The sequence below is a fragment of the Ambystoma mexicanum genome, chromosome 4q (genome assembly GCF_040938575.1).
Source record: "Ambystoma mexicanum isolate Mex_15411 chromosome 4q, UKY_AmexF1_1, whole genome shotgun sequence".
Classification (NCBI taxonomy): Eukaryota; Metazoa; Chordata; class Amphibia; order Caudata; family Ambystomatidae; genus Ambystoma; species Ambystoma mexicanum.
Window position 1 is genome coordinate 1,249,432,301 of NC_090928.1, and position 17,287 is coordinate 1,249,449,587.

The 17,287-nt window shown below is 47.9% G+C and overlaps 1 protein-coding gene across 1 annotated transcript in view; it reads right to left on the reverse strand.

Moving 5' to 3' along the window:
* LOC138468323 (exportin-5-like) overlaps positions 1-17,287 on the reverse strand; it is a 1,170,237-nt gene that overhangs the window by 651,962 nt on the left and 500,988 nt on the right. Inside the window, exon 15 of the mRNA XM_069608829.1 lies at positions 9,450-9,605. Coding sequence (XP_069464930.1) covers positions 9,450-9,605 — 156 coding nt within the window. The remainder of the gene's footprint in view (positions 1-9,449; positions 9,606-17,287) is intronic.

Here is a 17,287-nt window from a genome sequence, read left to right on the forward strand (position 1 = left end):
GCCTTCACCGGCGGGAACGACCGGAACAGTCCTTTCATAAACTCTTTTACCAGTCGATGGGACCACAGGGTCGTCCGTCCTGTGGTTCTGGTATATCTGGAGATCGCCGCCAGATGAATCTTAATGGAGGCATGGGCTAGCCCAGCCTTTGCCAGCGGTAGCAGGTACGGCAGCACTTGAGGGGCCGTAATCCGTAGGGGGTTGATCTTCTGTGCTCGGCACCAGATAGAGAACCTCTTCCACTTATGACCGTAGCATTTGAGAGTCGAGGACGCCCTGGCCTTTGCAAGAACCTCTCTGCATCGGCCGGTATATCGTAGCCTCCAAACTCTAGCGCTGCAGGAGCCAGGCCTGCAGGTTCAGCGACGCCGGGTCGTGGTGGAAGATGGCGCCTCCTTCTCTGGAGAGAAGGTCCGCGTCCGGCGACAGCTTGATGGGAGGGGACGTTGACAAGTCCAGAAGGTCCGGGAACCAGATCTGCCTCGGCCACGCCGGTGCAACGAGGATCATCCTGCACCGGGACCTCTTGAGCTGGCTGATGAGTTGAAGCAGCAACGGCAACGGAGGGAACGCATACAGGTATAGGCCGTCCCAGGGGAATGAGAACGCATCGCCCTTGCTTCTCGGCTGGGGAAACCTGCTGGCGAACCTCTTGCACTTCGAGTTCGTCGCTGTTGCGAACAGGTCGATTTGGGGTTTGCCCCATCGTCGGAAGAGTAGATCCACCTGATCCTGGCGCAGTTCACACTTGTGACACGCGCGCAGCTCCCTGCTGAGCGAGTCGGCGATGGTGTTGCTTTCTCCTGCCAGGTGGAAGGGAACCAGGAACATCCCCTGGGCGACTGCCCAGTGCCACAGATCCTGTGCCTCCTTGGATAGGGCTGGGGATCTGGTGCCTCCCTGCTTCCGTATGTAAAACATTGTCGTGGTGTTGTCCGTGAAGATCCGCACCACCTTGCCCTTGAGCGACGGGAGGAACGATTTGAGAGCCCAGAACACGGCTCGGAGTTCCAGGACGTTGATGTGCAGGAGCCTCTCCTCCGGGAGCCAGAGGCCTCTTGCGTGGAGATCTCTGGTGTGGGCGCCCCAACCTTCCAGGGAGGCGTCCGTCAGTCTCCTGGTACGCCGGCGTCTGAAAGTCCTTGCCCGCCGTGAGGTGCGCTCGAACGCCCCACCACTGTATCGCCCACCGGAACACCTCGTTGAGGGGGACCCTGTCTTCGAAGGTGCCCGTCGCCTGCATCCAAAGGGCGTCGAGAAATTCTTGAAGAGGGCGCATCCGTAGTCTGCAGAGGCGCACCAGGTAGATGCAAGAGGACATCATCCCCAGGAGGGACTTGATGGACCTCACCCTGGCCATGTCCGTGGCAAGCAGGCGCTGCACTTTGCCTAGAATGGTCTTCGTCCGTTCTTCCGACGGGGCCGCCAGGCGCCTCACTGTATCGAGCTTCGCTCCAAGAAACAGGGCCACCTGCGACGGCACCAGGTGGGACTTTGGGTAGTTTATGGCAAATCCCAGGTCTGAGTAGCTGGACGGTCCTCGCAGTGTGTTCGACGGCGAGTTCCCTCGTCCTTGAGCGGATGAGCCAGTCGTCCAGGTAGGGGTAGACGTGAATCCCCTGCGGGCGCAGCCGCGCCGCCACTGGTGCTAGGCACTTGGTAAAGACCCTGGGGGCCGACTTCAATCCGAACGGCAGTGCTCAGCCTCCACATCTCCCCAGTCTGGATTTGCATCCCTAGGGACCCATTTTTCTTTGGGAGGAGTTCCCCCCTCTCTGAAGGAGAAGATCCTTTTCTCAGGATCCTCTGAGGATCCCTCTCCCTCAAATTGGAAGATCTGTACCTCCTCCTCAAACTGAGTCTGTTTGGGCCTTTTGTTTCTCCTACCACCCCTCTGCTCCTTAGGAGGCAGACTTTCAGGGGCAAGAGATTTTGTTTCCGGTTCCTGGGTTTCCAGGGGCTGTTTACAAGTGAGGAAGGAAGCTTCCTCCAAGGCTTTACACCCCCCTTCCCCTTGTGCCTCCTCCCTGGGAACCGGTGAGTTATCGGGGTGCTGCCCCCGTCATTGTTCTGGAGCACCAGGTCCAGAGTTGGGTGCGTTCTGCGCCGGCATGCCGATCTGAGGGTTCTGCTGAGCCCTCAGTATGTGACCCAGATCCCGCGCCATGTTTTGAACCTGGCGCTCTAACTGGGAAACCCGCTCTGGCTGATACGGGGCCCTGTTTTCTCCCCTGGGCTGATCCCGGGAAGGGTAGCTGTCCCTCCTCTGGTAATACCCCGGGTTGGGAAGATTTGGGTACCCCTCCACCCTTGGCCTCCCCTCTCCCGGATTAGGTTGTCTGGGCTCAGGGAATTAGGGAAAGAAGGGTGGAGGATTTTGGGGCTGGAAATTGGGTGGATACCTGGGGAAAAAGTTCTGCCCAGGATTCGGAGAATTTCTGCCCTCCGGTGGGAAGTTAGGAGGAAAGTCCCCTGGGTTAGGTTCTTGGCTGGATCTCCCCCCTTGGGCTGGAGGAGTCCACACATAACCCAGGATGGGTCTGTTTCCCTTGTAACGGGGGCTTACATAATCAGGAGCGCGAGGGACCCCATTTGTGGGGCTGCCTCCCTGGCTTCCTGTCTGTGACTGGCCCGAGGACCTTCTGGGCCTAGCATTATTAGGTGCAGGTAGGTTTTTAGGCCCCCCCATCTCCAAATCCAAAACGGGGGTGACCTTTACCTCTGCCACCTTAGCAGCAGCAGGGATGCTGTTGGCTTTGGGGTTTTTCTGGGCATTACTTTTGCTATCTACCGGTTTCTGCACCTCATAGATCCGGGTAGCCTGTTCAATGACCCAGTCTAAAGATCTTTTCTCGTGAAAATCCCTCACGAGCTGGGTCATTATGTATTTGGGCAAGGCATGAAAAAATGTATTGATGAATTTACTGTCTGTGCGCACCCTTCTGGTGGTCTGCCAAAAGCAAGTTTTAACTCCTGCACAAATTCTTGTGGGGCCTGATCCTCCCCACATTGTAAATTGTAGGCTGCCTTGCGAGCCTCTTGAGGATTTCTATGAATGGAAAAATGTTTCAAGATGGCCGCCTTATAGGTGGACCATCTTAAATGATTTTGGTCCTCCAGCCCCGCAAAGAAACTGGAGTATTCCGGGGAGAAGGTCCACTTTACATATTGGATACAGCTTTGGCTGTCCTTAAATGGAAAGTCTCCATCATTTGCTCAAACAACTCTAAGTGCTCCCAAACAGAATACTTAGCGTTCTTATGGTAAGGCGTGATGACGCTCCTGATCGCCTTAATCTGCTTTAAGGGGTCCTTAAGCAAGGCCCTTTTTGCCTTATTGGCCTTTTTGGTTCGGGTAACCCTTGCCCATTCATCCTCTGACTCAGAGGCACTGCTCCCAGAAGTTCCTGTCTGTTCTTCCAGGTTTTCCCGGATTCTTCGAGCCTGGGAATGGCTGGCAGAATGTGGGGACCTGGTCTCCTGTTTCCTGTGGTGCTCAGAGGAGTCCTCAGATCCCTCCTTGCTGCCAGGATTTGCTGGGTACCCCCCCCCCCCACGGACCTAACTGGGCAGAGGTTTTCAGGATGCCCTTAAGGGGCCTACTCTCCTGGGGTTCCCCACTGAACTGTACTGTACTTGGGTGCCCATACCCGGATGCCCACCCCTCCATTCCTGAGTGGTACTGGCCTATGAGCCCCATACTTTTAGCTGGATAGTAATCTGCCATCCCTGTGGCCCTGTGCTCATGTGCGCCAGGGGACATGGGGGTGGTAGAGTCCAGGGACTGGGAGAGATGAAGGCCCCTGGTGTTAGGGCTCCTGAGGTTATGGTCAGGAGTCTCTTTCCCAGCGGACCTCATCTCTATCCTCCCCTGCTCCCTGTTGCAATGCAAGAGCCTGCATTTGTGCTTTCAGTTCCTCAGTCGAGGCCTTACTAGACTCTATCAGTCTCTCCTGCATCGCTACCTGTTGTTGGAGCCTATCATTGTGTTGACAGAGGGCCTCATTTTCCCTCTGTGCTTCCTGATTGGTCCTGGAGCACTGGGCCAGTCTTTGCTGCAGGAGGGTTACCTCCTGATTCCCATCCCTACTGGCCTGCTCCTTTCTTGCCAGAGCATCTTCCACCCTTCTGGTGTGCTCTAACAAGTTTGCATGCTCTTTTTGGAGATCACCCAGCCCCTGGAGGGCCAAGTGATTTTCTTCCGTTTTTCTTTTTAACTGGCAGACTTCCTGGCCTAAGGTGTCCCTTTCCTGACTAAGAGCCTGCATCTGTGCCGCCAGGTCATCCCTCTGCCTTTGAAGGGCACCAGCTTTCCGGCGCTCTTCATCAAACTCTGCCTGGGTATCCAGGTCTTTCAGAATCAGTTTATTGCTTTCTGCCTTTTCCCTATCTAGGTGGCCTTGCAGGGTGACTACCTGCTCAGCACATGCCCTGTTAAAGTCCAGTTGTTGCTCCAGCTTTTTCTGGCTCTGCAGTAAGAAGTCCAAACTGTCTTGGTGCTCCTTTTGCAGGGCCAGAAATCTAGTATCCTGGTCAGCCTTTTCCTGTTGCAGGATGTCCATATCCTTCTTTATTTTAATGATGTGCTCTCTACTCTCATTTTCTGACTCCTGGCTCCTCTGCAGCCTCTGCTCAGAAGAGTCCAGATCAGATTGGGCCTTCTGTAATGCCAGCAGTTGCCTACTCGCCAAATCTTGGCCTTCAGCACATCTGTCCTGCATGGCTCCCATATGTAAATAGAAATATGCCGCTACCCTGGAAATCTTGTTGTGCTCATCCTTGGCCTTAGAGGACATATATAGTTCACTCAGGGCCACATGTAAGGGACCCTGATCTCTATATATATCTGACCCTGTTTCAGTGACCTGTTGTGTGATTGCCTGCAACCACGCCTCCTGGCCCTGTTCGGCCATTCACCTCTCACAAATAGCTTATGTAAGAGGTGCTCTCTGGCTGTTTTCATGTCTACTAAGGTCGTCATTCTAGAGATTGGTCTCTGTCCTGACTTACAGAAGTTTGTATTTTATTTTTGCAAAACAGACCTTTTCCTTAGAGCGTTGCTTTGAGGAGTGCTTTACAGCGTAACACAGCGTGGTGATCCGACCGGATATGTGTATCTGGTCAGCTGGCACACTGTATTAATCTGCACAAGTGATAGATCTAACCCAAACGTCCGGCACGAGCCCCCAATTTGTAAGAGGATTCAATTCAACACTACAGCTAAGTCAACGCCTAGTCTATAATACTGAATGAAAACCCTTATTGATATATCTTTATGTCCAGTTCATGCGTTCTGGATGACTACCCCTATATAACACCACTCTCTCAGAATCCCCCTGACCCCACTGAGCCAAGAAGTAGTTCTGTTTTGCAAGTTAAAAGGTTTATTTGATAATTTAAATAATAGATATATATATCAGACTTTATAATAAATTAATAATTGAATATCACACTTAATCTGAGATGATAAAGATTAACAACGGAGAATCTGGCACCAGCACACTTCTTGATAATCACTAAGGAGTTGACATGAAATGGATAAGATAGCAACAATACTTTTATGGTTTCAAATGGATGCAATGTGGAATGAAATGCAGTAAAGAAAATACTCAATATGATTTCAGCAAAAACAATGTAATCACTTTCTTGTACAATTCACCCCCCCCTTTTATGCAATGCAAGGAAATGGAAGGAAGGCACACAGTTCTCAGAAATGCAATTAAATGTGCTTCAGTTCACCCAGCAACGTAGACTACAGACGTTGAAAACACAGGCAAAATGCTTTGATATGTGCTGGCAATGGAGTGAAAATATGTTAAAATGCTTTTAATTCCCTCTAGAAGTTCAGGGTGAGTGGTATCTAGTTAATATTAGTCCAGGCTCACACTAGCAATGATTCAGGGATGATTAGCAGGTTAAACGAATTTCTGGCAAATGGAAGGCAAGAAAACTGCTGTTTCACACGTTGAGAAATTTGCAAATCGCGGCAAAATTCGCGGGTGCGCCGGGCGCGATTACAGAGGAACTACAAGGACTATCACTATCGTTTTGGGGTCCTAGGAAAGCCTAGGATCTCAGCTTCCAGGTGAAAGTTACTGCAAGTCTCTAACGGTCACGGAGATATGAGTGATTAAATAAAGGTCGTTTTTCAGATTTGAAATTTTAAAGTTCAAAAAGACAAGTGCAGCTTGCAACTAGAAAATGACAAGCGACAGCTTTACAAATGACAGGTGACAGTTAAGAGACAGTTCTACTTAGATTAAAATAGGATTGAATTAGATTATTTTAACTAAGAGATTGGTTCTCCACAGTTTTCCTGAGTACTCACAAGAGATTTTGAACCGGAAAGCGACTTGGTCACGGACTTCAGTCTGGTCAGGTCTTCCCGAGTTCCGCTCACAGCGCCTGGCCTCTGGAACTGCTCACAGCATCGGGGTCAGCACTCTGGATACAATGGCCTGGTCTCTGCTAGGCACCGGTTCTCTGGGTCGGGTCCTGCCTTCTCTTTGGATATTTTTTTGTCACCGGGTTCTTGCAAAAGTTCTTGGCAAAATTCAGACGGCGTCAGCCGGCTGTCTGAAGAGTTCAGTTGCAAAAAGATTTTCAGGCCTGTTGACAAATACTCTTGCTAGCAGTGGCCTTTTTGGTTAAGGTTCTGTAGTCTCTGTTTATCTTGGAGTCTAAGTGTTGGCTCCTTGAAGGTTGATGGAGGTAAGTATGGATTTTTCCGGCAGAGCGTCCCGCTGCAGATGGAAATGAATGTCTCTACCTAAGTTTCAGTGGTCCATTTATATGTTCTGCAAGTGGGTGTGTGTGTTGGTCATAACTAAACTTGCCCCTCTCACTTGTCATTGGTCCAGCTTTCATTTCTCCCCTGATTGGGGGAGCTAAGTTGTGTCAGAGTGATGTCAGCCATTTATGATCTCTTGAAAAAAACTCCCCTGTCATCTGTGCACCCAAATCTATATATGATCAAAATACATATTTCACAGTTACACAGTTGTTTGAAATTACATACCCATGTCACATATCACATGAGGTATACTCTGTCCCAAATCTGCTGTTTCTAAGAGCTTGCATTCAAAAATGGCAACTTTTAGCACTTTTTAATGTGCTAAACAACATTGGATCTTCATTATATTTTATACAACTGTTCCTCACATATCTACCCACATACCAATGCATTTTCGTTTGTCTAGCTGAAACAGGGAGTCTGTAATATTAATAAACAGCAGGGTTTTGTCCCAGAATATCCCACAATTTGGAGTTTGGGCTTGAATTAAAGGTACATTTTTTAAATTAAGTCTCTCAAAGTTATACATTTCTGTCATTTGATTACAAAGAGTTATCAGTGTTTTTGTAAAATATATATTTTACTTTCAATTCAGTCCTCAGAGTGTTGGAGTCCGCCTCCAAGACTTGGGTGGGTCAGTCACATGCATCCTCTGGCAGGCAGGCCTTTGTTGACAGTAAAACAGTAAAAATCAACATATTCCTTTCAGAGGAGAGGGGCCATTGTGTGGTCTCTGGGAAGCTGACATCAGGAGGCCAGGGAGCCACTTTGCATTTAATTAACAGAACCCTGTGATTTCCTGGCTTCTTGTGTTGAGTTCTGAAGTGTCAAGAGTTCTCAGGACAGGCAACCCCTTTGAACTTTTGATGAAATGAGACCCCTTTCTTTGCACTAGACAGTTTTGCAAGACAGCTCTCCTGTCAGAGTTTAGACCGCCAGCGCCACCCTCAGGATTTTGTTGGTACTGCATGCAATTTTGGGATCTTTCTTGGATTAATGCTTTCTAAACAGGAATGGTTCTTACATGGTAGTAAATCCTTGCTTAACATTGTTTTGATGGGGCTCCTTACAGTAAGATGGTTATGTGGAACCCCACAAAAAGGTTGAATCTTTAAAGTGGTCCAATGAGTCACGATTTCAGCAACTTTTTGACATCAGTAACAGTGGATTTTGTTAACAAAGACCTTTCTTTACACTGGTGGGTGGCAAGTTAGGTACCATTTTGGTGTGCGCACAACTGCGCAGCTCTCCTGGATTCTGGGATGAAATGATGGGCGGCGACAGCGCATCCCCATCTTTACCCACTCCAATGATTTATTTTTGTTCTGGGGTAAAATGATGGGCAGCGACAGCTTAATCCCCACATTCACCCCGTCTAATGATTCCACATGGGTCAAAACCCTCCACAGTATTGAAGCATATTTGTGCGTTATTATATTGTCGCCTTCTTATGAATGTTTTATAACTGACAGATACATAAATTAATAAGTATTTATCAAAGAAACCTTGAGTTTAAGAGTTTACTTAAACATTGCAGACCTCGGTCTAACATCATTACTGCTCACATTCCCCTCTTGAGATAAGCCTGGCTTCTCAGCTCCGCTACCAAAACTGTGTAGTACAGAGTTATACCAAAGGTTGGTTTTGCTTACACCTGCAGTCCTAGTTGTGTGTAGTGGTCCCAAAGGATACTGCATTCAAACTTTGCCTAACAACACAAACAATCACGATTTGCAACCCTACATGCAGCACAGGTTATATGAGTAACAAAACATGTTGAGGAAGAAAAAATACCTATTGTGGTGAAGAGCTGCTGCCCAGTCCAATGTGCAAAGAACGAATGGTGGTAGAGAAGAGTGTGTAAGAGTGATGTGCAAAGAAGGTGCAGGCATGCACCCCTGTCTGCTTGTGTATAATTAAGAGAGCTTTGGTGATGGCTCTTGTCATGTCCACTATATGAAGATGACATAGCAACAGTACGGCAGAGAAGGGGAAGGAGATGCAATACTTCCAACAGAAGCTCAGACACAAGGTGAGGAATTGTCAAGCAAAACCATCACCTTTCCAATTAATGAATGAAAGGCATCACTATTGCAGAGGGGTCTTCTAAGGGGATGAAAAACAGAAAGATGCATGATGGAAAAGGACCGAGAACCACCATTGTGGATTGGTGGTTGAATCCACAATTGTGGATTCCATTGTTGAATCCACCATCGTGGATTCAACAATGGAAGGACCTTATCCATTACTCGTCTGGTTTTCTAACATGAAAAGAGTGTGTTAAACAGTTTGAGAAATCAGTAAACTTGACATTACAAGAATCACAAGGGGGATAAAAGAACTGAGGCAAGGTGTAGAGATACAGCCCATCCCATGTATTCTAAAGTGTGTATTTAACTACTAGAACATGGCTCCCTGGCATTTCGGTTTCCCAGACAATCAAATGTAGAGAAGAACGTCAAGCAACAACAAAATATAGCAATCGCAGGGCTTACAGGCACACTTACGGCTTCTACCGCTATGCTCAAGTGCTTCACGCAAATAATTGGTGCCCAAGTTCATTAAGAACGCAGTGATAGCCTACCAGTCACAATATACAAACACGCTGCAATAGCTACATTAGGAAAGCAAGATGAGAAATATTGTGCAATACTTACTTTAGCGAGGACTTGGGGAAGGTATTCATTTCTATACTTGACAAAGGGGAAGAGTGTGGACATATTTGTAAGAACACAGGATAAGATGAGAGGATCCTTGATCTCGAAATTCAGCACCAGCTGCAGCAGTTCCACACCATCATTAACAGGGATATCCTGTGCAGGGAAATGGAGAACACAAAAATCAACTCTGGCCTTTTATCGGATGCTGAATTTCTCAACAAAAACTAAGTTCCTGCTACACACTGCGGTCCCCATCGTAGACATCTCTCACTTCCCCCGAAATCGGACAAAAGGGCGTCACGCATTCTACTTTACCCAAATACTCCCTAGATTATGTCACTATTGAGAGGTTTTTCCACAAGTCCTCTGGTGAGGGCGGCTTCTGACCACCAACCTGTAGTGAATGTGCAGAGTTTGCCCCAAGTCAGTCCTAACTCTCACAGTAGTAGCTGTGAATCGTCTGGTTGGCTTTCCTATTAGAAGGGAGTGCAGCAGTAATAAGGTACAGTATGTCACACAACAGCACACAAAGGTAATTCTATGCTGTGCGATTTCTAAGAAATATACTCTGAAGTCAGGCATTAAAAAATGCTAAAGTTTACAATATAGGCACAATATGTAAAAACAGTAAAGTGTCTAAAGCAGACATTTCCGAACAGTAGCGCACACATTTAAAAGGAGAGAAAAATTATCTTTCAGGAATCAAAAGTTCACAAAAGCCAACAAGTTCTAAAAACAAAAAAGCTAAGTATGAAAAAATCCCAAATCTCAATCTAGACAAGTGTATGGTACAATTTCACAGGGAGGTGAAACAATTCAGTACTTTTAGCAAGTTTCAGATAGTTTAAAAGTCCACCCACAGAGTTAAACAAAAGTTGCTCCTTGCTTCATGGTGCTGGTGAGCGGCAGGGACCAATGCATGGAAAGGCGCAAAAGCACCCCTTATGTATTTTGGGGGTGCAGCCCCAACCATCATGGTTGTCAAGAAAGTTCTCTTTTAGCAACTTTCCATCCATTTCTATGGACCCTCAAATAGTTTTCTTTTGTACTCTGTCCTGACTTTTCCAGTGAAATGAAGCCTTCCGCTTCACTCCCCTGCACATGTGCTCATTGTTATGGGAAAACTGACTAGTCCTTAAAGATGTCAGTACTGGGAAATGATGTTTCCCTTTCCTTTTTACATGATATTGTTTGTTTTTTCGGGCAACTATTGCACAATGCATCTCACAATGCCTTGCAATGGGGGCTCTTTTGTATGGCCTGTTAGGGAGAATTCTCAAAATTGTGTTAATTCCCTCCACCTTAGAGACCCCAAACAACTTTGCTGGATTTTGAGGACTTGATTTCTTTTAACCTGGAATGAGTGTGACCCTTTTTTCCCCACTCCCTCATGTATTTTAATGTGATTTTTATACACTGTTTCTTTTGGTTATGGAGTCTAACAAACTCCATAGGCATCATCTTTTCCAACTGTATCACAAAGCACTTTCAGTGCAGTGACACAGGGAAGTCTTCCAGATTTCCAAAGGTTTAAATACCATCTCTTGGAAAACTACTGTTTCCAAGAGCAGTAAAGTGAAATTGACTTTACTTGCATTTGTAACTTTCTAGACCCAGCGCGCACTATCTTAAAATAGGGTGCTGGAGGGGTTACTTAGTATCCCCTTTGTCTAGTTTCTCATGTAACATTTTTATGTTACCCTTTTCACAATTATTGGTGGCAGTGGTTTACTTTTTAGTACCATTGTGTGTTTTTACCGTGAGCTGCGTTTGCAGCTGCAGTAAGGCACCTATGGGTGCCCATTTTGTCAGAATGGCCGGTCTTTTTTCGCCATTTCTTGCTGGAAAGGTCCTTCTTGAGATTTACTCTGTGCGCCAAACCATGTTTGGCCCCTTTGGTCATTTTATCTTTGGCGAGATTCACTGGTGAAGCCCGCCTCTGGCTCCAGATTGTTTGGCAGGGGCAAGAAGGGAGGGAAGTGCCCGAAACTCCCTGTGCTTAATCCCCTTGGAAGGTGCTGTGTGCCACAATTTAATAAGATGATGCCTATGGAGTTTGTCAGACTCCAAAAAGAAATCACAGAAAAATACATGAGCGTGGGAAAAAGGTCACTCTCTCCAGGTAAAAAATTGTAAAGTCTAGCAAAAGTGCTCGGGGTCTCTAAGGTAGAAGGGAATTAGCAAATTTCTGAGACGTCTTCCTAACACAGTGTTATAATTGTGGTTATATATAATGTGATAATTCCCCCAAACATTTATCTGGACCTACTTGTATTTAAATAAATCATTTATTTTTACAATACATAGTGTTTCAGTGTTTCTTTGGACCATTTGTATTACAATTTCATTTGTACTGATTCTACAGCCCTCTCTCCATCCTATAAGCCTAGCTGCTTGTTCTACGCTACCCTGAGCTCAAATGGTACAGCCTTATACTAAGAGTGGAGTCTTGTACTACCTCAGTTGAATGGATTTATGTTAGGGAGAATTCTAAAAATGTGCTAATTCCGCTCTACCTTACAGACCCCCAGCTCTTTTGCTGAACTTTGGGACTCTGTACTTTTTAATTCTGTTTTCTGTATTTATTGCTTTTGGTTATGGAGTTTTAAGACAACTCCATAGGCATCATCTTTTTTATTGGTGTTACACAGCACCTTCAGTGCAGTGAAACAGGAATGTCTTTTTAGACTTCGCAAAGGTTTAAATACCTTCTCTGGGATAAACTACGGTTTCCCAGAGAATGTAAAGTTAAATTGACTTTACTAGTCTTTCCAAATTCCTAGACCCAGCACACACCATCTTACAATGGAGTGCTGGAGGGGTGACATAGTATCCCCTGTGTCTAAATACTTCTGTAGCAGTCAAATGCTACCCTTTCCTATTGGAAAGGGTGGTGGCACTGGTTTTACAATGATTTTTCCCGACCGCAAACCCCAGTAGCTAAAAATCACGGGAGCCATGTTTCTCAAAATGGCACCTTAAGCCCCTTTGTTTAAACAGGTCCTGGTCTTTTTTTGCCGTTTCTTTTTGGAAAGGCCCTTCTAGAGTTTACCTCTGCGCACCAAACCAGGTTTGGTCCATTTGTTAAAGCCTTTGGCGGGCTTCAAGGCTGAAGACCGCCTCTGCCTCCCGAGTGTCTGGGGTGAGCAGGAAGTGAGGGAGGTGCCCGAAACACCCTGTGCTAGGAGACCCAAATGCACTCTGGCCTGATTGGCTGGCTGTCTGTCTGGCAAGGACAGCCATCCTGCTGGGTGAGTGACAGCTAGGCTGGAATAAATGGGAGAAAACTGCTTAAAAGGCGAGTCTCCAAGATTGGAAGGCAGAGTCGACCACTGGAACTAAAGAACCGAAGACAAGCTGAAAGAGGACGACTGCTGCAACTCCTGGACCGTTGGTTTGCCCGGGGAAGCCCTGCTGCAGGTCCGAATGGACAAGCTCCATTCGACAGAGAAGCTCCTTCAAGGACGGCTTCTTCCCTTGAGTTGGTGGGACCAACCGACTCATTAGACACCTGGATACCATTCTGAAGGCTGGTTAGGATTAACCAGAGAGAGGGACACCAGCTTGTGTTCTTCAAACTACAGCTACTGGAACTGAAGTGACTCCCCTTTGTTTGCTTTCTTCAACGATCCCGTGCAGTGCAGGAGTCCCCCCGACGTCCTCCCTCTTGTCCCCACGACTGAGGCTCAGGAACAGCGAGATCTACAGGACCTGCCAGGAACCACGAGTTCAGCAGCATTTGTTTCTTCAAATAAAATGTACTGTGCCAACCTGATTAAGAGAACGCCACCCTCGCGGTGAAAGTTTGTGAAACCTTCCCAACTTGCAGGCCTAATCAGCTCGTGACCCGACATATGTTTGATACCAGAACTGCACTTTCCTATCTAGAACACTAGCCCATTGACTTTGGCCTGACCTATGGACTTGAATTGAACTCCTCTGGTGATCTGAAGCTATTTGCACTGTCTAACAAGTATATATGATCTATTTTATTTACCTTGTGCCTTTTGCTCCCTTCCAAGTACTGAACTGCCATTTGGCTTCCATTTCAGGGGAGCTCAAACTGTCTCAAAACCTTAGAATTGTGTATTGTTTTATAATATTAAGTTGCCTTCTTCTAGTGAAATGTTTTCGAAATGTTTGTGTAATAAATTAACTTTTTTTTACCAAGAAACCTCGAGTATAAGTTGAAAGTCCTCTGTGTCACTACTTGTACTGGTTGCATTCACTCTTGAGATAAGCCTGGCTGCTCAGCTCTCTACCAAAAACTGTGCGATACAGACTTATACCAAAGGTTGGTTTGGCTAACACCTGTACTCCTAATTGACCAATTGTGTGTAGTGGTCGCAGGCGGGTACTGCCTGCAATTCTGCCTAACATCCCTTGACTTGGTCCAGATGAGCCAATCGTCTAGGTATGGGTACACATGAATTCCCTGCCATCGCAGATGGGCCGCCACTGGTGCCAGGCACTACGTAAAGACTCTGGCCGCCGACTTCAGTCCGAAGGGAAGGGCTTTGACCTGGTAGTGCTTTCCTTGTACGACGAAGCGCAGGAACTTGCTAGGTTTTCCATGAATGGGGATGTGGAGGTACGCATCCTCTAGATCCAACAACAACAAAAAGTCTGCCTCCTCCAGTTGGCCGAGCACATCCTGCAACGTGACCTGAAGTTCTGAGACTTGATGTACTTGTTGAGTCGTCGTAGGTCGAGAATGGGCCTCCAGCCCCCAGTCTACTTATTTACTAGAAAGTATCTTGAGTAAACTCTGCTGCCCCGGAGTCGCTTAGGAACCAACTCTATCACCCCTTTTTTGTTAACATGGCCCAAACCTCTAGCAGCAGCAGAGGGATATGTTCCTGCCAGGCCACCGTTGGTGTTCGCGGACACTTGCGTTTGAAATTCTAAGTCGTCTGTTGGCGAGATCGTCCAGCACCCATCTGTCAGTGGAGATGGACTCCCACACACTGACGCTCAATCTTGCTTGGAAGTCGAAGCGCTGCTCTGTGGTCCTTGACGTCAGCAACCCATGAAAGCCTTGGAATGACCCCTGTTGGTTCCTGGGCCGTGGAACGGGAGGGTTGGTGGTAAGAGGATGAGCCCCTGCCAAAATCCTGCCAGACTTCCCTCCTGAAGAACGAAAGGATGGCCGTCATTGTTGTAGAGTGCCCAGGGCACGGGCCATCTCTGTGTCAGTCTTGATGGCCTGGAGGGATTCATCAACGGCCTTCCTGAACAGGTTGTCTGTCAAACGGCATGTCCAGAACCCTCGTCTGGAACTGTGGTCTAAAGTTGGTGGCCTTGAGCCAGCCAAGACGGCGAAGGCAAACTGTTTCCCATCAGGCAGAAACCCACATCCGCAATGTCCTGGGCCACTGCGAATGCGTGGTCCAACGCCACCTCGCCTTCTTGGAGTGTCTCCAAGGCATCGACACGCTTGTCATTGGGGAGAATGTAATGTCCAGAAGCGGAGCCATCTTGTACAAAAGCGCCTGGTCGTCTCTGGCCAGGATCGCTAAGGAGTTGGCAGCCTTGACTGTCGTCGCCACTGTCTACATGACCTTTCTACCCATGGAATCCAATTTCTTCCCCTCGTTGTCCAGAGGTGCGTATGAAGATGATGCCGAGCTGGATGACTTCTTCCTGGCGGCCGATGAGACCACCGAGTCTGGAGACGGCTGAGATCGCAGGCACTTGGGTGCAGAGTCCGGCACCCTGTGCTTCTTTTCAAGTCGGTCTTGTTTTGCCTCAGCAGCCCCAGGCCCTCATCCCAAACGTCGTCCAGGAGCGGGACGAAAGGATGGTCTTCCTCTTCGCCTCCCAGCACGGATACAAGAAACTTTACTTCTTTTCCTCCTGCATAAGTTGGAAAAGCTCAGATTGCACAGGCATGTAACACATTGGGTGGTCCTGTCCTACCCGAGTTCTGTATGCTGCGCACAATTTGAGGCAGCAAATGATTCAACCTTCCTAGAAACCCCATGCAGAGGTGCAGGGATCCCGAGCATGGGATGAGAAAACAACCATTAACAATGTTTGGTTTTTTGAAGGTAGCCTTATTTTTATTTCTTAAATGGCTTTTTCTTGTAACTTTTTGTAAAAACAAACATTCAATTAGAATCAAAGATATAGAAAAAGAGTAAAGCATAGAAAGCACAGTCAAGCACCAGGGTTTTAACGTCACATAATTTCAATCAAAAACTGGTAAGGAACTGTGTTGTAGCAACAAAGAAGGAGTTTAACAGTTTTCTAAGTCAACTTATCACAAGTCTGCGTAGCTAATATGCAGATACTCCTTATGTTTAGCAAAAGCATGGAATAGAGGTATATGTCATATTACTTCATATTGAAACATAACCTTTTAGTTACAATGCTGTCCAGTATTATATTTTGCAATTCAATTCTTTTGCATATAGTAGCCTGGATGGGTTATTGTCATTTCTATGTAGAAATAGTTTTAATGATAGTGGCCAGCCAAGGCTGGTCCAAGACCGAGAGAGGCTGGTTGCACAGGCAAGCATGGAATGGAAGGATCCCACTTCGTCCGGTGGAGAAGCTCTCGGCTGTGGAGACGGGGATCTCCAAACCCGCCGTCGTCCGTCAGTCGCTGTGTCCGTTCCCGTCCCCCCTAGGGGGCAACAGCTGGTATGGAGGTATGGGATGTCTCCTCTTCGCCAGCGGTTCCCCCGGTGTCAACAGGGTAACCGGAGGTGGTACCACGGGCGGTGCTTCTGGTGGCGGCATTGGCATCCTCCTCTGCATCTCCGAAACCAGCGTGTGGAGAGTCGAAAGGATGTCCAGCGAAAGGTCTCTAAGGAGGCACTTGGTGGGCCTCCCGGGAGGAAAAGAAACCATGGCCGTCTTCGGGGTACCGTCTTCGGGGTACCCTGGCCCGGGTCAGCCCCCATCGAGAGTGAAGCCACAACCAACTCAATGGAGGAAGACTTGGCCTGGTGCTCCTGGGCCTTCACGGAAAGGCTGCATCTCTTGTCCTGCTAGGCCTTCTCCTTCGCAGCCAGGTCAGACCCCTTGTCCTGCTTGGCCTTCTCCTTCATGGGCAGGCCGGGTTCCTGCTTGGCCTTCTCCAGCGTCTCCCGCAGCTTCCCCGGGGTAGCGGACTTCCTTTCGGATGAAGAGCTGGAGATCGATGCAGAGGGAGATGAGTGACGCGCCCGGACCGCCACAGGCCCACAGCAGCGGCGACCCAGACGGAAGCAGACCTGTGGTGCTTGGCCTTGTGTTGGGCTCCCACGGATGGGATTTCCTCAAAGGACTTGGAAGCCTGCTCAGGTTGGCTGGATCCGGAAGAGGCATGCCCCTGGGAACCATCCGGGGTAGAGGCCCTGGCCTTAAGCCACGTCTCCAACAGATGGTGTCGATCCTTCATCATGCGCTTAGTGAAGCCACAGCAAATCTCACAATCTTTTTTCGGGTGGAGACAATACAGGCACTGGGAATGCTTGTCCTCCATGAACACATTCTGCAAACCGCAGCAAAGCTGAAGAGGGAAGCGCTGTCCTTCTCATCTGACATGATCCACGCCGTGCAGGCCTGACAAACTTCTGCAAGCTTCCAAGAAGAACACTCGATGAATTCAGCACTTGATGGGCGTGAAAAGAGCCGAAAAACGGGTCCTCGTTCATCGGAAGGATAATCGATGGAGCACATGGGCTCGATTGACCGAAAATAGAATTTTCCCGTCAAAAAAGTGAAAAACCACAGAAAAGCACTAAGAGCGAAATGCAAGGACCTCCAACACTTGAACGTGCAGTAAAATTCTGAAGGTAGCTGCCTTGGGAGGGGCTTAGGTTGAGGGAGTCATTGGCTGGGGCGCA